Source organism: Pristiophorus japonicus, chromosome 11, assembly GCF_044704955.1.
Source record: "Pristiophorus japonicus isolate sPriJap1 chromosome 11, sPriJap1.hap1, whole genome shotgun sequence".
Taxonomy (NCBI): Eukaryota; Metazoa; Chordata; class Chondrichthyes; family Pristiophoridae; genus Pristiophorus; species Pristiophorus japonicus.
This window is the reverse complement of record NC_091987.1, coordinates 123684733-123706737: the sequence shown is the minus strand read 5'-3', so window position 1 is coordinate 123706737 and position 22005 is coordinate 123684733. Positions and strand designations below refer to the sequence as shown.

Sequence of the window (22005 nt, the reverse complement as noted above, 5' to 3'; positions counted from 1 at the left end):
GTCACAGATTTAAGATTGGCAAAAGAATAAGGAGAACAAGGGGGCCAAAATTGACCCTTTGCGCAGGGCCAGTTAGCGTTGCTGGCCGGCACTAACGGAGTGTTAATGAGTTAGCTAGTGGGTGTGACGGTCACATCAACCCGCGCGGAATTGCCCTCTGGCGTGAAGTGGTTTGCGCCTCAACCTGTGCAGTGCACACACAGCGATGACATAATCGCCATGCGCGCCGATCATTTTGCGGCCCTTGGGGGAAATTGCCCCTCGGGACATGAGGTCGGCAAGGCTGCTGGTGTGGCTGGACCGCGAACATGCAGACCGGCACTCCCTCGTGGATGCCAGGCTGTTGGTCCGGCCGACACCCTCCCTGGCGCCACTAAAGAGGCTGCAGAGTTTAAAAGGGGAGGGTCGTTGTGAGGCACCAGCATGACGTGGCACGTCCGCGTTGATATGCTGATCGCAGCACTGAGCACCCCGCCCCGCGAACACCCCGCTACCACAGGCCACATTTAAAAAAAAAAAATCAAAGAACCCAAATCCACAACAGAAAATCAATCACTTTTAGTGAAATGACCGCCCCAAACCCTGCGCGGGGCAATTTTTGTCCCAGTGAGTTTTTATGATGTGGAATAGTGGAAGTAGATTCAATAGTAACTTTTGTTGTGTATCTGTTAAGCATGCACTCCCATGTTCTTCAGCATCTGCCTCCTCTCTGAGGCTCGAAATTGCTTTGGTCCACCATGGATCGATCTTACTCTGCCATGTGGTGGTTAGCAGGTTTTGTAGAGCTTGTAGCTCATCTGCAAGCTCGTTGGAGGTGCCTCATTGTTCTACAGCTCTTGCAAACATACCCTTTGAAGTGGCATGAATAGGCTGAATGGAAGCCTCCACAACGCCAACAAGGTGTGAATTGCCTTGCATTCATCCTTTGTTGCGGACTCAGTCATCTGAGGCCTGCTGGCAGTTGCAGATTCGTGCGTTCTGCCCTGTACATTTCTGCTCGCAAACACAGTTCCAGTTAATTTATGAACATTTCCAGCACTTGTGTGCTGAGAGATTTGTTTGGTGTTATCACTGGTGGACATAAACGCCTGTGCTATTGCAATGGCCTTAGAGGGTCGTAGGATGGTCTCATGGCGAATGCCCAGTACAAAAAAGTCTGAGCATTTGCTCCAGGTAACCATCAAACTCACATTGTCCTGCAAATCGCCTTAGCTCGGCGACATAGCTCACCACTTCCTGACCTTCAGATCGCTGGTACATATAGAACCGATACCTCGCCATCAGCACGCTCTCCCTCGGATTAAGATGCTCCCGAACCAGTGTACACAGCTCCTCATAAGACTTATCTGTGGGTTTCACCGGAGCCAGAAGATTCTTCATAAGGCTGTAGGTCGGTGCCCCGCAAACCGAGAGGAGGACCGGTCTCCTTTTTGCAGCGCTTCCTTCTCCGTCCAGCTCGTTGCCTACAAAATACTAGTCTAACCGTTCGACATAGGCTTCCCAGTCCTCACCCTCTGAGAACTTCTCCAGGATGCCCACAGTTTGCGTTGGATTCATGTACTCGTCGCCAGTTGTCGCGTTCCTAACACAGATGAGACTGCACACAGGGAGGTTAAAGTAACAGTGACCTCAGTTTTTATTAAGACACTCCAGAGTGAGTAACAGGCCTTAGGGGCCGGCTTATATACAGTGCTCCCAAGGGATGCTGGGATCTCTTGGGACTTCAGGGGATGCGCTCCCTGGTAGCGGAACATGGGAGTGCATGCTTTACAGATACACAACATCTTTTAAGAGGGAACTGGATAAATACTTGAAAAGAAAACATTTGCAGGGTATGGGGAAAGAGCAAAGAAGTGGGATTAACTGGACAGCTCTTTCACAAGCACAGTGGGCCGAATGGTCTCCTGATTCTGTGAATGATTCTAAATGACAACAAGCCAATACCGAGTCTGAAACACTGACCAGCAGAGATGAAACTCTGATAGTTGTCTGGTATGGCTAAACTTAACTCGGTCACAGTGGTGCTGGGATTAAACATTGGCTGCATCATTTCTAGTGGGCTCTGCTGGAATGCATGCGTGTGGACATTGGGTGAGGACTGTGTTGATTTGGCTGTGATAACCACAATCGCCTGCCAACACTCATGATCCACACTCAGAAGAATGGCTGCTCAGGCAGGGCACTGGAGCATTTCCAGCATTAGTGAAACTATTCCACCACATAAATCAGCACTTTATAGGAGGGAGAAAGGATAATGGGAAAACAATTGGCAGGGTGGGGGGTTGGGAGGGGGAAGAATAATAACTTTGTGCTTAAACTTGTCAACTTGTAGAGCAGAGTCCATTTAAAGCACGCAAAAGGAATCGGATTTATTGCTGGTACAGCACATGATGCAAGGATACAATTTTGGGGTGGAAAAATGTTAATAAATGGTTAGGTTGGGCCATGAAATAGAAGGACAACAAAATATATTTATAGCTCCATACTGCTGAAAGTGTACTGGCTCGGCTGAATCAGCGTTTCATATTTCTGTATTCCTACATACCTGTGCAAGTACTGCTGACTGTGATAATGGTGCTCCATTAATCTGTGGATGTGCAATCACACCCTTCCTCTGATTCTTTGATATATATCTACTTTGAAGTTAATATTGGGGGGGGGGGGGCGGCTTGCTCCCCCCCATCTTTATTTGCTTCACAGTTAGACAGCAGCTTCCATGAACAGTTACCTCACACAATCCCTTTCCTCTTTTTATTGTAAAGCAGTCAGACATCTTCCTGCACAAGGGGAATGCTATATAATGCAAGTTTCTTATTGTTGTAATTCACCAATGATGGCTGCATTGATTTTCCATTGCCAACTTGCTCTCCTGGTTGGCCTCAGCACTGTCCACCCTCCATAAAGTTCAGCTCATTCAAAACTGTTGCACGTCCCCGACTTCCATCAGCCCACCAGTGGCGGCCGTGCCTAGGCTCTAAGCTATGGGATTCCCTCCCTAAACCTCTCAGTTTCTCCGTCCTCTTTTAAGATGTTCCTTAAAACCTACCCACTTGTCCGAATATCTCTATGTGGCTTGGTGTCAAATTTTTGTTTAATTCCACTCCGGAGAGACACCTTGGGTGTTTTATTACGTTAAAGGTGCTATATAAAAAGGGATGGGGATTGCCAAAGTCCGAAATACCTGAAACAGGCAGGCGTTTAAATTAATCATTAAGTTGGGAGCGAGGACGAACTGTATGCCATTTCCCAGTTGTTCTGGTGTGCAGGACATTAATTCTTAATTATACCCATGTAAACTGGGTCGAGGTTAACTAGGCAATGATAAATATACAGAGCTTCAGTGTAAAATGATGTTGTTTTGTATCTTCGCACGCTTCCCTTGGAGAATAGCGTGAAGTTGTGCAGGCTGATTAACAATCAGGGAGTCCTTCCCTCGCATTCCCACTCCAATTGGAAAGCAAACAGTCACTTAATTCGATGATTCTTGGCAGTTAGTCAAACAGTCTTTTTTCCCCCCTCCATCTCCAATATTTTATAACTCAAACAAAAAAAGTGCTCAAAGAAAATGAAAAAGAGCACAATATTTTTTTTTAATGCCCTTATGATCTTTGTCCAGTGTTGCTTGGAGACTCCAGGACAATCCGGGAGGGTTGGCAACCCTAGTTACAGGGCCTACTCTCATCTATCACAGTCAATAAAAAGTAACAAAACTTCTTATAGTTACATTACCTGAAAACTGAGTTCTAAGGTGACAAGCTATGAAAAGGTAAAATTAACAAAAAAGTGAGTTGTGATCTTTGTGAGAAACTATCTGCAACAACGAGGTCTTACCTTTTGGAATTGTAACCTGGCAGCCCAAGTCATAGTCCTGCTGCAGCCGATAAAAGGCCACTTCCTGAAGCCGTACTCTCTCCAGCTCAGAGAGACTCTGAATAGGGACCGGCTTCAGTCGAACACTGCGGCCAGACATACTGTTCCAGGTAAAGTCACCCTGTTATGAGAAAGGGATCGTTAATAAAGTGATCTCATAAAAATGACACAGCACAGCATATAGAGTTTTATTTCTAAGTCAATAGTTGACCAGGATTTTCAGTAAATTTTGAATCTTAGAATTACACTATTTGATGACATTATTTTGCACAGAACCTTTATGGCATGTACCTGTATAGCAGCACTGGGCTGATACATTAGTCAGGACTAGCAACATTTCTAATCTTGATAAAACATAGGGCTAGAAATTCATTATTTACCGCTACCGCCCATATCTCAGCGGTATTCCGGTGGTAAACGCTGATTGCATTTTTACTACCATCGGAATACCGCTAAGAATCAAAGCCGCTAGTTTCGGTAAAATTTGGCCGGCAGTGGCGGTAGCCGTAAGTATCAGGCGGTAAAATGGGCGGTATGTTGCTGAATTTCTAGCCCTTGAAAAGCTTTTGGAGGTTTCTATAATTACAGGAAACATTCTCTTCCGCCTACATATAGAAACAATGTGATTAACATATCTTTTCAGATTTCCAACATTTGCAGATTTCTATTCTCGCTAGTTCCCCCACCGACAAATCATCAGATTGAGCAGAGAGCTGAATGGGTTTTTAAGTTTGGCCATTCTAAAATAAAAAAGTTTATGCACATGGCAATCAAATAGAACATTTGCTTTGCTCTTTTTAATATAAAGTGGGCTACCATCAATAAAAAAACATTTCAACACCAAAACCCAAACATGGACAACCATAATGAGGGCAATAGCTGTGATGTATTTGTGGCTGGAAGTGACCATCTAATTTCACTCACACGATATATAAATGCTATCTCAACCTAGTGAGTGTGTAATCGCCATACAACTGCAGATTCACACCCACGTCTCCTATAATTCAAAATCTACATCCTTACTTTCCAGCGTGTGCGGGTTAGCGTGCGCAGGCTTATTGATTAATTTCTTCGTGCAGCATCTCGTTCCCTGGAGAATATGTAGGTCTAGCAACACATTTCCCATTACCGCTAAAACTAGAAATAAGGGGCCAGATTTTGCTATAGTAGGGCATCCAAAAGCATTGGTCGTTATTCAGACTTGCCCCTGCACCCTTCAGTTCAAAGCATTTCTGCCTATTAAGTTGTTGAAAGTGCGAGCTGCTAACAGTGCAGTGAAGGAAACAGGGCATCTGGAACCCGAGTGAACAGGGCAACCAACAGGATACCCCCTTAGCCAATGAGACTGAAGGAATGAGAAACAAAGAGCGGAAGAACTGAGAAAGGTAAATTAGAGTGAATGTATTCAATGTCAAATCAGGTACAGAAAGAGAAATAAAGTGAAGGAAAGAAAGATTGGATTGAGAGAGGGGAGCAAGAGAGCGAAAGGAAAAAAAAATATTACAATTTTTAAAATCTGACAATTAATACCTGAAGGAATAAGACTCGACTCTTGTACTCGGTCATTTTTAGTGCCAGAGGTTGTTTGACAGTAATGAACATTTATCACATCATTAAATGAGTACTCATGTTTGAAATGACAGGATGTTTACTGTGTTTCTACCACGCAAATATAACAACTTCATAATATTCAACTCATCAATGTGAGGCACACAGTGAAATGCCGTTTTCATGAAGCTAATGGCAGCTCGGACAGCAGCTTTTGGATATTGGCATTTAACCATGTATAGCAGTGAGTTCTAGATTATCATCACACTCTGCAAAGAAATTCCTCAAATTTTTTATTTGATCTGTTAATGGCCATCTTATATTTATTCCATTTCTGTAGAACTATCAACCTTCCATACTGCGACACTGGTGTAATATGCCCATCTCGAGGATATATTTCTTATATTGTTCATTATGTGACAAGGCTTTTGGATGCAACAGTCTTTTGTAGACCCCAACAATGCAATATTATATGTAGACAATGCAAAATTCTTGCCCATCTCAGTGCCCAAGAGTCCGAATGAATGTCTCAAATTTGAAATAGTCATCCTTATCTACAAATCCCTCCATGGCCTCGTCCCTCTTCATCTCTGCAACCTCCTCCAACCCGGAGAACTATGCGTTCTCTTATTCTTGTGGATCCTCCACTCCCTTCGTCCCACCATTGGCGGCCGTGTCTTCAGCTGTCTAGGCCATGAGCTCTGGAATTCTCTCCCTAAACCTGTCCTTCTCCCTTCCATTCTTTAAAAGCCCCCTCTATCTCCATCTTTGGCTCAGCAAGATTTTTGTCTGACTATGCTTTTGTGAAGTGTCTGGATCAAATGGAATGCCTAACTAATACAATGCCATATACTGATGGTTTTGTTATCTTAACTCACTTAACAGATACATATCAAGTGATAGCTACTGAAATAAAGGAATGTCTATAAATCGAAACATTGGAAGAACAATGATCTGACTATCTCTCAACTTGTGCCCCAATTAGCCTCAACAAAATTTCTGTAGTCACCTCATTAATAAAGAATGCAGCAATAGAAATCAGACTACCCACAAGTGTGGCTACAGTGACACTGTTTTAACCACATGCACTAATTTTAGCAGAAACCCCTTACACATACTCACACAATACAGATAAATGTACTTCATTTTTGCATATTTACTTAACATCTACCACCATTCACTAACCAAGGATGCAAAGCACTCACAATGATCAAAAAACACTTGCACACTGCTTTTTGCCATAGCATTTTACCAACAAATGCACAAAAAAGTTAAAGGTCACATGCACACGCCGTGCGAATAAGAGCATTGAGATCACAGGCCCAACGAGTGTCTATTTCTCATTGTTTATTCACTGATCAGAAATGTGTTTAGCCTCATCTGGATTCCCAATTAGCCACATATGGCTAGTGACTAATGAATTGGACAAGACTGCCCTGTTTATAGAGCATTTGTTAAGAATCTCTCGTTGCAGAAATCAGCTAGAAGTTAAATGTATTCTACCAACACTAATTTCAGTGATATTTAACTTCCCTCTGTTGCAGATTCCTACCTGACTATCTGTGCAGTCGATACATGCTTTCTCCATGAGAATTTCCTGCTTGTGTTCATGTCACCCGCTGCTAAAATTCTTGGCAGGATGAATTTCCCCTCCCATCACCACCCAAAAGGTGTTAATTGTATTCTGGAACTTATATATTCGGCTTCGAAATACGAGCAGGAAATCTCAGGGACAGGAAATGCCGGCGAGCTAGGTGCTCAGCACATCGTGATCAGGTAATGGGTTGAAGGGACAGTGGTTTGCAGTTCTGCACTGTGTATCACACAGGCACACATTCGCGTGACTTTTAATAAGAGACAGGGGCAGTGATCAAACCTCCTCTCCTGTGAATGTATCAGAAATTGGCAGGGATTTAATAAAGCAACTTTGGCTCTTTCAATGATCCCATGACATCATTATGCCCAGCAGTTATCCTAAATTTAGGGGCACTGTGTGGGTGTGTGTGAATGAACTAATTGTGGACCCACACAAGAGATACCCAGGTCAGAACACAATGCAGAGAAAAACTTCAATCAAATGACGAACAATTATGACTTGTTAAAGGAGTCACAATCCGATTGATTGCAGGGTTTCTTTGCTCTCCAAGAGAAACAAGATAACATGCCGTATCATGCCTTCTAACCTCCATTCGGAGAATGAGCAATAACATTGCAGACGCCTCCGAAACTTGTGAAATGGATGATGTCAAATTCTCTCCTCCCCCACCTCCCTGCCCCCCCCCCCCAATCAACCATAAAGATGGGAGGCATCCATTAAATTCAATGGAATTCATGACACTTTGGGAATATGGGCTAAAAGTTCAGCAACCTTGTGCCCGGTTTCTCGGCGATATTTCGTCATTTTTGGCGAAAACGGTGAACCGGGAAATTCGGAGAAGTCTTGCGGCAGTGATTGTTAAGTACCGCTGGGGAGCGGATCGCCGGCGTGCAAGACTCGAAATAGCGCTTTCGCAAAAAATTTGGTTCACAGCACATCCGTAGTTAGGACGAGAAAAACGCCTGGGAAAAACCTGCGTTGCAGCCCTTGGAACAGCGGTAGGTATGAAGACCTGCAAAAAAGGTAAGTTAAAGTTTTTATTTTTTATTTCTTTTGCAACAATTTGATAGTTAAGTGTCTTGTAACTGTTTTGTGATGTTTTATTTTTTGTTTTTTGCAATTTTTTGGGTGTGTTTTCCACCCTCCCAAGGCCTCTCTCGCAGCGGTTTCAGCCTCGAGAAAAGTTGCAGAAAATTCGTGGTTTGTGCCACGAATCCTCGTGCAACGCCGATTTTTACCGTTGGGCGCATTGAAGCCCGAATTTTAGGCCTCATAGCGGTAGCGGTATTTTTGGCTAAAAATTAATGCCATCACCAAAAACCAAATTTCTAGCCCATAGTGTTAATTTGGGAACATAAATAATTTAAGTAGCTTCGGGAAAGATAAGAGTGAGTCAAAATCCTCAAAGCAAAATTATTATAATGCAGACGTACACCTAAATATTGATCCCATTTAAATACCTGCTATGAATTTCAAACATTTTGTTTATAAACCTTAACACAAAATCTTATTTGTAGCTCTTATTTTTTATAAATGGTAAATACTTGAGACAAACACTAAATAAGTACACCTATGATTCTCAGAAACCATCAGATCATCTTAAACTTTTCCACCCCTGGTTCATGTGCAACCAACAGTGGAATAAAGTAAATAACTGTTTAATACAGTAACCTCTAATCCCAGTATAAACGGTTGAATTGTCTTGTAACAAAGAGTGCATGGCTATGAAGATAGAGCAGAGGTAAACATAGAAAATAGGTGCAGGAGTAGGCCATTCGGCCCTTCGAGTCTGCACCGCCATTCAATGAGTTCATGGCTGAACATGCAACTTCAGTATCCCATTCCTGCTTTCTCGCCATACCCCTTACATCTAACTCCTTTTTGAATATACTTAGTGAATTGGCCTCAACAGCTTTCTGTGGTAGAGAATTCCACAGGTTCACCACTCTCTGGGTGAAGAAGTTTCTCCTCATCGCAGTCCTAAATGGCTTACCCCTTATTCTTAGGCTGTGACCCTTGGTTCTGGACTTCCCCAACAGTGGGAACATTCTTACTGCATCTAACCTGTCTAAACCCGTCAGAATTTTAAACGTTTCTATGAGATCCCCTCTCATTCTTCTGAACTCTAGTGAATACAAGCCCAGTTGATCCAGTCTTTCTTGATATGTCAGTCCCGCCACCCCGGGAATCAGTCTGGTGAATCTTCGCTGCACTCCCTCAATAGCAAGAATGTCCTTCCTCAAGTTAGGAGACCACAACTGTACACAATACTCCAGGTGTGGCCTCACCAAGGCCCCGTACAACTGTAGTAACACCTCCCTGCCCCTGTACTCAAATCCCCTCGCTATGAAGGCCAACATGCCATTTGCTTTCTTAACCGCCTGCTGTACCTGCATGCCAACCTTCAATGACTGATGTACCATGACACCCAGGTCTTGTTGCACCTTCCCTTTTCCTAATCTGGAAAGAGCTAGCACAGACGTAATGGGCTGAATGGCCTCCTTCTGCAAGATTTTGACAAGTTATTGAGAGTTGAAACAGATTGCTTAAAACACGGAAGTGCACATTTTCTATGTAGATTGAGTGACTATGAAGAGCATTTGGGTGCTTCTTGATTTCGTTAAAAGTATATTTTGATGTGAGGGATATTACTTCCACTTCTGACATACCTTTCTTATTGTTAGTAGAGGTGTTCCCCTTGAAGGCCGATAAATCCCCAGGGCCTGATAATCTGCATCCCAGAGTTCTTAAGGAAGGAGCCCTAGAAATAGTGGATACATTAATCATTTTCCAACTGTCTATCGACTCTGGATCGATTCCTATGGATTGGAGAGTAGCTAATGTAACACCACTTTTTAAAAAAGGAGGGAGAGAGAAAATGGGGAATTATAGACCGTTTAGCCTGACATCAGTAGTGGGGAAAATGTTGGAATCAATTATTAAAGATGAAATAGCAGCACATTTGGAAAGCAGTGATGGGATTAGTCCAAGTCAGCGTGGATTTATGAAAGGGAAATCCTGCTTGACAAATCTTCGAGAATTTTTTGAGGATGTAACTAGTAGAGTGGATAAGGGAGAACCAGTGGATGTGGTGTATTTGGACTTTCAAAAGGCTTTTGACAAGGTCCCACACAAAAGAGATTGGTGTGCAAAATTAAAGCACATGGTATTGGGGGTAATGTACTGATGTGGATAGAGAACTGGTTGGCAGACAGGAAGCAGAGAGTCGGGATAAACAGGTCTTTTTCAGAATGGCAGGCAGTGACTAGTGGGGTGCCGCAGGGCTCAGTGCTGGGACCCCAGCTCTTTACAATACACATTAATGATTTGGATGAAAGAATTGAGTGTAATATCTCCAAGTTTGCAGATGACACTAAGCTGGGGGGCGGTGTGAGCGGTGAGGAGGATGCTAAAAGGCTGGAGGTTGACTTGGACAGGTTAGGTGAGCGGGCAAACGAGTGGCAGATGCAGTATAATGTGGATAAATGTGAGGTTATCCATTTTGGTGGCAAAAACACGAGGGCAGAATATTATCTGAATGGCGGCAGATTAGGAAAAGGGGAGGTGCAATGAGACCTGGGTGGCATGGTACATCAGTCATTGAAATTTAGCATGCAGGTACAGCAGGCGGTGAAGGCGGCAAATGGTACGTCGGCCTTCATAGCTAGGGGATTTGAGCATAGGAGCAGGGAGGTCTTACTGCAGTTGTACAGGGCCTTAGTGAGGCCTCACCTGGAATAGTGTGTTCAGTTTTGGTCTTCTAATCTGAGGAAGGATGTTCTTGCTATTGAGGGAGTGCAGCGAAGGTTCACCAGACTGATTCCCGGGATGGCAGGACTGACATATGAGGAGAAACTGGATCAACTGGGCCTCTATTCACTGGAGTTTAGAAGGATGAGAGGGGATCTCATAGAAACATATAAAATTCTGACGGAACTGGACAGGTTAGATGCAGGAAGAATGTTCCCGATGTTGGGGAAGTCCAGAACCAGGGGACATAGTCTAAGGATAAGGGGTAAGTCATTTAGGACTGAGATGAGGAGAAACTTCACTCAGAGTTGTTAACCTGTGGAATTCCCTACCACAGAGCGTTGTTGATGCCAGTTCATTGGATATATTCAAGAGGGAGTTAGATATGGTCCTTACGACTAAAGGGATCAAGGGGTGAATGATCAGTCATGAACTCATAGAATGGTGGTGCAGGCTCGAAGGGCTGAATGGCCTTCTCCTGCACCTATTTTCTATGTTTCTATGTTTCTACTTGGAAATGTAACTGACTGCACTAGACCTTCCATGGGAATACAAGAACCTTGCGCAGGGATTTTAACTCCAGGCAGGATTAATGCAGGCGGAGAACAGACCGCCCGCACAACATGAAGCCTGGGTGATTTTAATTTCTGGGCCTCATTTCCATATTGGCCGTCAGTCTCCTGCCCAAATCCGGTGAGGACCACTACCTGGCTAGCAGGCAGGAGTTATTGTTAACAGTCTACTCAGGCACTGCTCTCCTCTCCTTCAAATCTGCCGTCATCACCCCCTCCTTAAAAAAACAACCCTCGACCCCACCATTCTTGCACCCCACCTCCAACTTCCCTTTCGTCTCCAAAAGTCCTTGAACGTGATGTTGCGCCCCTCCCCCCCCCCCACCGCCCCCCAAATCCCTGCCAACCGTTCCCAGAACTCCATGTTTGAATCCCTCCAATCAGGTTTCTGCCCCTGCCACAGTACTGAAGTCACAAATGACATCCTATGTGACTGTGACAAAGGCAAACTATCCCTCCTCATCCTTCTCGACCTGTCAGCAGCCTTCGACACGGCTGACCTCACCATCCTCCTCCAACGCCTCTTCACCATCGTCCAGCTGGGTGGGACTGCACTCGCCTGGTTCCATTCTTATCTAACTAGTCGTAGCCAGAAAGTCACCTGCAATGGCTTCTCTTCCCACTCTCTCATGGTTATCTCTGGGGTTCCCCAAGCATCTATCCTTGGGCCCCTCTTATTTCTCAGCTACATGCTGCCTTTCAGCAACATCATCCAAAAACAGCGTCAGTTTCCACATGTATGCCAGCGACACCCAGCTCTACCTCACCACCATCTCTCTCGAGCCCTCCACGGTCTCTAAATTGTCTGACTGCAGTACTGGATAAACAGAAATTTCCTCCAACGAAATATTGGGAAGACCGAAGCCATTGTCTTCGATTCCCGCGACAAACTCTGTTCCCTAGCCACCAACTCCATCCCTCTCCCTGACAGCTGCTTGAGACTAAACCAGACTGTACACAACCTTGGTGTCGTATCTGAGCTTCCAACTATATATACGCACCATCAATAAGACCGTCTATTTACATCTCTAACATCACCCAGCTCCACACTTGTCTCAGCTTATCTGCTGCTGAAACCATCACCCTGTGCTCGCTGACCTACATTGGGTCCCAAGTTAAGCAATTTTAAAATTCTCATTGTTGTTTTCAAACTCTTCCATGACCTTGCCCCTCTTCCATGACCTTGCCCCTCCCTATCTCTGTAACCTCCTTCCGCCTTACAACCCTCAGATCTCTGCGCTCCTCCAATTCTAGCCTCTTGCGCATCCCCGATTTTAATCGCTCCACTATTGGTAGCCGTGCCTTCGGTTGCCAACGTCGTTCGCTCTGGAATTCCTTCCTCTCCACCTCTCGATCTCTTTTTCCTCCTTTAAGATGGTCCTTAAAATCTACCTTGTCATCTGCCCTAATGTCTCCTTATGTGGCTCAGTGGCAAATTTTGTTTGATAACGTTCTTTGGGACAATTTATTACTTTAAGGGCACTATATCAATACAAGTTGTTGTTGTTTTTGTTGGAGTGGGATTTCAGGCGGCAGGAGGCCCGGGCATCCGCAATACAGTCTCTTGGAATTAAGGAAAGTGGTTGGCGGTAGGTGGGTGGTGATCAGGGGAGGTGGTTGGGGATCAAACCTGGGCAGCGGAGGCCTAAGGTTTCCTTGTGAGGCCCAGAAGAGCACTTTTGCTCCACCCGACCCACAAGGAAACAAAAAGAAAATTAAAATTACATACCTTCCTAGGTCTCTCCTGGCCTAGTGCCCGCTTGCCACCAGGTTCCACTGGCGAGACTGGCACTTCGGGCTCCTTGCATGATCAGCAGTAAAAATTGTATTGATGTCCAAATCCCGACTTTTACATAGTCATGAGGCCCATGATATCAGGAATGGAAATGTAAGTGGTGGCCACCATTTTAACCACCCTGTTGGGCAGGCTGGGTTTAAAATCAGCCTTTTGGATATTTGTTTCAACATTGGAAATGGAAATGGAAAAGCAGCTATATACACAAGAGTGCAGCTTATTAACAGATAATACTAGAAAGAAATGATTTGCATTTATATAGTGCTTTTCACAGCCCCAGTGCAGAATAGGAGATGTAATCCCACCATGGCAATTTGAGAACTTGAATTCACTTTTAAAAATCTGGAAATGAAAAGCTGCTGCCAGTAACAGTGACTATGAAGCAGTCGGATTGTCATAAAAGCCAAACTGGCTCACTGACGTCCTTCAGGGAAGGAAACCTGCTGTCCTTACTTGCTCTGGCCTATATGGTGACTCCAGTCCCACACCAGAGTGGTTGATTCTTAACTGCCATTTGAGATGGCTTTGCAAGTCAGAGTTTCATCAAAACACTATCAAGAAAAAAGGCCCATCACTACCTCTTTCTCAGGGCAACTAGAAATGCTGGACCAGCCAGCGGTGCCCATATCTCGAGGCTGTACGCAGATATACGCATAATTACAGCAGCACCATGTTCTATTTATTGAGGCTGGAGTAAAACTAAAACCACAATAAAAATATCCCCTTGTGTAATACAATGCCTGCTAAAGCGCACACATCCTACAGCAGCTGATAGCGGAGCATACCATTCCTCGCTCTTTCAGAAAAAATGCATTTTACATGGCCAGGATACCTTGCAACAGTTCAGCACATAGAAAGATAACAAGGCCTCATTACAAATTTTGTGCATAGACTACAAAAGACTTCCAAAGTACATTTGTGCTCCGAAGAACGTTTAGCCAATAATTAATGCACTGTAACGATATCCAATTCCTGCAATTATGCCATTTTTAATCATTTCATCTGTACAAAGAAAAAAAAGTTTCTAAATGACGGTTTGCTATTTAGTGAGGCCAACTATTGACTGCGTCAGAGATTGTTACCAGCCTTCTCTCCATAATGGCTAATATCACATAGCTTTCTGAGAACTGAAATTACATTGAATTCTAAGAAATTTCAATTTTTTTTCTGCTGGACACAAAATCACCAGTTAACAAAAAAGGATTTTCTGAAACTCTCTTACTATATGTCTCCTAGATAGAATTTCTAGCTTTGCTACAGCATAAGTGCTGACATCATCATTCAGCGATAAAAGATTACTCGTGATAGGGCAAGCAAAGAACTTGAATTTATAAAGCACCTTTCATGACCTCAAGACAACCCAAAGCATTTTACAGCCAATTAAGTACTTTTGAAGTGTAGTCACTGTTGTAATGTAGGAAACGCGGCAGCCAAATTGCATCTAGCAAGTTCCCACAAACAACAATGTGCTAATGACCAGACTATTTGATTTAGGTGATGTGGTTGAGGGATTGGCCAGAACACAGTTTTTCTGAGAAGGCTCAATCTCATGTGGCCGTACACCACTTGTCTCTTGAAGAAGTTGGACGCAAACCACTTGGTTTATGTGGTTCTTATGGCTAAAGGAATAAAGTGCTATGGAGAGAAAGCAGGAATGGAGTATTAAAATTGCCATGATCATATTGAATGGTGGTGCAGGCTCAAAGGGTCAAATTGCCTACTCCTGCACCTATTTTCTATGTAATTCTATGTAATGACTCATCTGAAAGACAGCATCCGTGACAGTGCGGCACCCCCTCAGTAATCTGCTGAAGTGTCAGCCTAGATCATATGCTCAAGCTTGTGGAGTGGGACTTGAGCCCAAGACCTTCTGACTCAGAAGCAACACTGCTACCAACTGAACCAACGCTGATGTTTTGGAAACAAAAAAAATACCCTCCCAACATCTATTGCTGGGTCAGAATCCTGGAACTCCCTACCCAACAGCATTGTAGGAGTACCTTCACCACATGGACTGCAGCAGTTCAAGGCGGCAGCCTGCATCACCTTCTCAAGGGGAATAAATGCCAGCCTTGCCAGCGACATCCATAACCAGAGAAGGAATATTAAAAAAATAAGGCTGCTTTTTGCAGTTAACACCACAGTATTTTGAAACTTCTGCCCCAGTGTAGATGAAATAAACTGAAGACATGTCATGGGTGGTAGTGCAGTGTATGAATATCTCAACAAGTCATGCTGGTTTGGTAACTAAAATCATGAGTGGGTTATGATTGCCTCATTTTCAATTTAAAGCAAGTAGGTTTCCTACAAAAAAAACTATTTTTGTAGCTTGCAATATCATTGGACCGAAAATTGCAGCCTCACCAGGTGCGTACGATGTGCACACGCACTCGAAGAGGCCTCGCAAATGCTGGTTCTCGCCAAGCAATGCGCATGTGGAAAGAACTGGCATTTGTGATCTGTCATCACACATCCCCGCAGAAAGGACATCCGCGGGACAGAGATTGGCTATTTGCTCAACTTATGCCCAGCGAATGTCCTTCAAACTCTTACGCCTGGTAAAAGCAGGCGTATAGCCTACTTTTACTAGCGTAAGAGTTTTAAAACATATAAAAGTGTGATTAAATTTAATTTTTCTATTAAAAACCCTGTCCATTAAGGTAAGTTTATTTTTAACCCAAATAAAACACATTTAAAAAAATTCAGAGATCATTTTTATTTTAAACATTTAATTACATTCAATTTCAATTAATTTTAAATATTTGAGATGTTTTTTTTTAAATTTAATGTGTTGTGTTTCTTGTTTTAGGGGGATATTCTCATTGATAGTAATGGGAACCCGTACAAATAGAGTTCCCATTATCAATGAGAATACTGTATAGTGATTGGTGGTCCAGGCCCATGAATACGTACCTGGAAGACATGTTCCCGTATGCTACACAGCGAATGGAGGCCTCCATCGTTCATCCGATACCACCAGGTATTTTCGTAAATTGTGTGTGTTGGAGGCGTTCGTCCGAAGGAAGCCTCTGACCATAATTTTCCCCCCATCGTTATTCTGATGTTACAATAATGAAATTCTGATCTTGTTCAAACAAAATTAGATTTTTCTCTTCAGTTTTCATCCTCTTGTCTGGAACATGTTGTTTCAAGGCACTGTGAAGTTCCAGCCACTATCAAGTACCTATTCTTTATGTTCAAGCCTACACAGCAAATGTTGGTACACTGGCAGGAGGTGGATGAGAGGGAATAGAAAACACACATCACTGCCAAATGTAATCCTTCATCACACATCCACATCTTCATATCATTTAACTCTAATGCAATGCAGAAAGGTAACACTGAAGAAGATGGTATGTGTGTATTGAGGGACTCGTTTCAGCTTCGTTTGACCTGGTTAAAAACTCCCAATATTTTGTTCACTAATCCTGAAGATAGTAAAGCAAGATTGTGATTGGCCACGTATGACCAGAAACCCTAAAAAAACATTCAGACAGAACAACTTGAAAGAAAGACTTGCATTCATATAGCACCTTTCACAACCAACGGGTGTCTCAAAGCGCTTTACAGCCAATTAAGTACTTTTGAAGCGTCATCACTGTTGCAATGTTGGAAAAGCGGTAGCCAATTTGCGCACAGGAAGCTCCTATAAACAGCAATGTGATAATGACCAGATTTTCTTCTTTGTTATGTTGACTGAGGGATAAATATTGGCCAGGACACCGGGGAGAATTCCCCTGCTCTTCTTCAAAATAGTGCTATGGGATCTTTAATGTCCACCTGAGAGAACAGACAGGGCCTCGGCTGAACGTCTCATCTGAAAGATGGCACCTCCGTAGCACTCCACTGGAGTGTTAGCCTTTTTTTTGTGCTCAAGTCTGAGTGAGACTTGAACCCACAACTTTCTGACTCAGAGGCGAAAATGTTACCCACTGAGCTACAGCTGACATGAGTGTAACAACTAGTGTAACTCAGCATCAGAACATTAGGCTCACCAGAACATGTGGATATGCATGAACTATGGAGCTCTATGTCCTGGAGTTTAGCCTCTGTATGTGCGCAAACTCAGGCGTCGTCCGCGTACTGTAGCTCGACGACAGAGGTTGGGGTGGTCTTGGACCTGGTCTGGAGATGGCATAGGTTGAACAGCTTCCCACTGGTTCTGTAGTTTAGTTCCACTTCAGCGGGGAGCTAGTCAGGATATAGTCGACGAATTTACTGAGGCGTATGAAAGCATGGGCCTTACGCTAAAGATCAGCAAGACAAAGGTCCTCCACCAGCCTGTCCTTATTGCACAGCATTGTCCCCCAGTCATCAAGATCCACGGCGCGGCCCTGGACAACGTGGACCACTTCCCATATCTCGGGAGCCTCCTATCAACAAGAGCAGGCATTGATGACGAGATCCAACACCAACTCCAGTGCGCCAGTATAGCCTTCGGCCGCCTGAGGGAAAGAAAGTGTGTTTGAAGACCAGGCCCTCCAAACCGCCACCAAGCTCACAGTCTACAGGGCTGTAGTAATACCCGCCCTCCTCTATGGCTCAGAAACATGGACCATGTACAGTAGACACCTCAAGTCACTGGAGAAGTACCACCAACGATGTCTCTGCAATATCCTACAAATCCCCTGGGAGGACAGACACACCAACATCAGTGTCCTCGACCAGGCCAACATTCCCAGCATCAAAGCACTGACCACACTTGATCAGCTCCGCTGGGCAGGCCACATAGTTCGTATGCTAGACTCGAGACTCGCAAAGCAAGCTCGGAACTCCTTCACAGCAAACGAGCCAAAGGTGGGCAGCGGAAACGTTACAAGGATACCCTCAAAGCCCCTGATAAAGTGCAACATCCCCACTGACACCTGGCCAAAGACTGCCCTAAATGGAGGAAGTGCATCTGAGAGGGCGCTGAGCATCTCGAGTCTCATCGTTGAGCGTGCAGAAATCAAGCGCAGGCAGTGGAAAGAGCATGCGTCAAACCAGTCCCACCCACCCCTTCCCTCAATGACTATCTGTCCCACCTGTGACAGAGACTGCGGTTCTCGTATTGGACTGTACAGCCACCTAAGGACTCATGTTAAGAGTGGAAGCAAGTCTTCCTCGATTCCGAGGGACTGCCTATGATGAAGCTCTGGCTCAATTAGATTATCAGGTAAAATATCTGGTTCAATGTTCATATCTAACTGCAGATTTGAGCAGATCAGTAGTGAAGTTTGTAATTGTTGTATCTTGCGACTACCAGGATGGGAGAAGGTAATCTAGATGCTCCTTGGTCTTTCCTTGTCTAGTAATTCCTACATTCCTGGTCATCACTGTCTCTAACTAATAGGATTATCAAGTAGTCATATGCTGCCTATTACTGGGCTTGTCCACCCACAAATGGTGCAAACTTGGGGTTTTTAGACCGCTAATGCTCCATCTGGCAGTTTCTCAGAGAGCAGTGGTATCTATTTCTACTGGTCTCATGAACAGCATTACAACTAAAGCTATTTAATTGGATCGTTTTGTCTGATTTTTTTTTTTTGAGGGTTTGCCAAGTCAAAGAAGCTTCCATTTATAAACTTTCAGGCATCCCATTACTCTCGTTATTGTGACATCATTGCGCATCTGTACCAAGTGAACTGCGAGGGGAAGCACTGCCTCTCCGCTCTTAATGGCACCTGCTCTGAATCAAACTTAAAACGAGACTTCACTAATGGGAATCGCAACCTGGTCTGTTACTGTGATGGCAGCTTGCTTTTAATTTGGAGACCTTCTGCCAACAATCAGCTGCCTACAGCAGTAAGGCTGTGCTGTGTAAATATCACAGCTTGCAGGGGTTTACTTTGGTGCAGGGGTGGAAACAGGTGCTAAGTGGGTGCTGTGCTAATAAGACTGGTTGATAGAATGGTTTTAGCATGCAATTGCGGATTGCTAGAATTTGAATTTGCCTGCAGGTGCTAAAGCAGACAACCGCAGGTTTAGCACTCAAGTGTTGATTAGACACAATGGCTCCATTCACCAGTGAAGGTGTGGCGTGTGATGGCTGGAAAACAGTGGCACATTTCAGGATAGCTTAAGGACCGAGGGAGAGCGCAGACAGGTTTTCGGATACGGCACTAGAGGTCCTGGTGGAGGAGGTCCCAAAAAGAGGAGGTGTGTCTTGTACCTGTTTGGGAGGGGGTGAGGGGAACGAAAGAGAAGGAATTCATCTCTACCTTCCTGTCCCTCTCTCCTGCAGCAGCTGGTGCTGCTCTGCCTGCCCTCATGTCTTCTTCCCATTCCTCCTGCAGACCAAAGGGGATCCCCGAGCAAGATGCCGATGACCAAACATTCCCTTTCTCCTGGTGACTCCGATAAAGCTGTCCAATTACTTAGAGCAGCAATACACTTACTCGTTTTCAATGAAGTACTCAGAGACTTGGGGCTCAAATTTCCACAACCCCTTTTTCTGGCGACCTCACCCAACGTGCGCTGCTTTTGTCCGCCCCCAAGCTCGCCGAAAATCTTCCTCCCGATTCTGGCCGCTCGCCAGCCTTTCCTCGGTGGTGGCATAGCGTGGCCCAGTGCATTGGGGGCAGAGCCAGGTCCCGGCACTGAAAACAGTACCGGGATCTCTGCACATGCGCGCTAGAGTCTGTGCGCATGTGCAATAGCTCCTGACAAGCTAAATCTGTGAGTGCGCACTGCAGGTTGTGTGGAAGGGGCCCGATGCACGCCGCCCCCTAGCCCTGACCGAATGGGCGCCCTCATCGGCGGCCCGCTGCGTTCCCCAAGGTAGGACTTCTATTTTTTATTTGTTATTTACTGATTGATTGATTGATTGCTTATTACTTTGGTTTTGGTGCTTTAGGTGCAGGATTCCTTCTATTTTTTATTTGTTAATTAATTGTTTATTACTTTTAGTGCTTGGTGCAAATGTACTGCTTTGTTTAGTGCTTTAAATGTATTTATGCTTCTTTAATGTTGTTGTGAAGTGTTTAGTGCTTTGCAAGGTCCCCTCCCGTTCCCCCCCCTTCCACCATCTCTGGCTGCCTGCGCTGATTTCTTAAGTCACCACAAGGTTTTTCTGAACATAAAAGAGTGCCCACTTATGCTGGCCTAAGTTAGTTTGGAGTAACTTTTAGCTGGCTAAACTTGCTTAAATGGCCAAAACAGGCGCAAGTGGCTGGTAACTCCCCCTTTTGAAAAAAAAACTAAACTGAAAGAAAGACCAAACTAACTCACTTACACTGGCGCAAATTAAATGGCCAGAATTGCAACTAAAAAGATACTCCAGAAAAATCAAGTTGCTCCAAAAGAAACGGAGCAACTCCTGGGGAAATTTGGGCCCATAAGTGTTGGAAAAGTCTTGACTAGTGGTCCAGAAACTCTCCCGATGTAGTTCAAAAGTCCTCGACAAACCTCCACCAGCAAGTGAAGACCAAAAGCTATTATACCTTTAAGTAGCGTTTGAAATCCTCTGCAGCAACTATTTTTGTAAAACTTTTAAATCAAGTGCCCTTTTTTTCCCCCAAGGGCACCAAAACCCACAAATTAACAATTAAACATTAGAGGGAAATTTGTCAAATCAAATTAAATTAAAATTTTGTTTTCTGTTGAAATGATGCACTCCAGTTCCTCCGGTGCCCACTGCTAATCCTCTGCAGCAACTTCTTTACTCCCAATCAGCTGGTAGCTATTAGGAGGGGGCGTTAATTCAAGTGCAGCCTCATTAGTGAGCGCTAGCAAACAATTTAAGTGGCAATCAGCCCCTTAACAATCTTTCGGGCAGCCGCTCCCAGAGCAATCTTTAACTCCTTTACCAAGGTGGCGTCATGCACTAAATGTGGGCTAAACCGGCGCTTCAGCTTAAGACCCCCATCTTTGCCACCTCAGAGGCTCTTTAGCACCTAAAGTATCTGTGAAAATTTGCTCCCCTGCCCATTTGTAAGGCCCAGGCAATGGCGAATGGAGGACTCTCTGTTGACCGAGTCAACTCGGAATGTGGTTATGTCAACGAGCTCACATTGTTCAGGTCATATTTGCCATCCAGTACCATTTCAGACTGCTAATTATTATTATGTGGGTGGGTGTTTTGCTGTTAAAATTGACGCACCCACAGTCAGAAGAAATTATCGCTTTTCTGCTTGACGAGGGGATTTTTGGGGATAACTTTTGTTTTGTAATTTCACCCTCATTCTTCATCCACCTGTTCGGATACCTCTGCATTGAAGTAGGCCCACGGCCAGGGTCCAGGAGACTGCTGCGCCTCTCTAACTGGCCACTTTGCAAGGACAAATTGGGCGTGACTCTCGATTCCAATTATCCTCCCTCCTGCTGGAAGATAGCACGGCTTCCGATCGACACAGCTCAGACCAACAACCAAGCAAAGTAGTGTTTGAGCGTGAACACATACCTGCTACATGATACTGTAGACGTCAGCCTTTGCTCGGTGGTTGCACTCTCACCTCGGAGTCAGAGGTTGTGAGATCAAGTCCCACTCCAGAGACTTGAGCACAAAATCTGTGACATTGCAGTGCAGTACTGAGGGGTGCCATCTTTCAGATGAGATGTTAAAACAATTGTAAATACAGTGGTGTTCCCCAGAGGTCACTATTAGGACCCCTGCTCTTTTTGATATATATTAATGACCTGGACTTGGGTATACAGGGCATATAGAGGGGAACGGTACCATATTGGTTATGTTACTAGACTAGTAATCCAGAAGTGGGACTAATAATCTGGAGACGCAAGTTCAAATCCCACCACAGCAGCTGGGGAATTTAAATTCAGTTAATTAAATAAATCTGGAATAAAAGGCTAGCACAGTAATGGTGACTATGCAACTATCGGATTGTCGTAAAAACCCATCTGGTTCGCTAATATCCTTTTAGGGAAAGAAATCTGGC

The 22005-nt window shown here is 44.4% G+C and overlaps 1 protein-coding gene across 4 annotated transcripts in view; it reads right to left on the bottom strand.

The window, feature by feature from the left end:
* Positions 1–22005, bottom strand: part of LOC139276258 (rho GTPase-activating protein 6) — a 686192-nt gene that overhangs the window by 166205 nt on the left and 497982 nt on the right. For all 4 annotated transcript variants that reach the window (XM_070893980.1, XM_070893981.1, XM_070893982.1 and 1 more), the window contains exon 2: positions 3832–3991. In XM_070893980.1, the coding sequence (XP_070750081.1) occupies positions 3832–3991 (160 nt within the window). The remainder of the gene's footprint in view (positions 1–3831; positions 3992–22005) is intronic.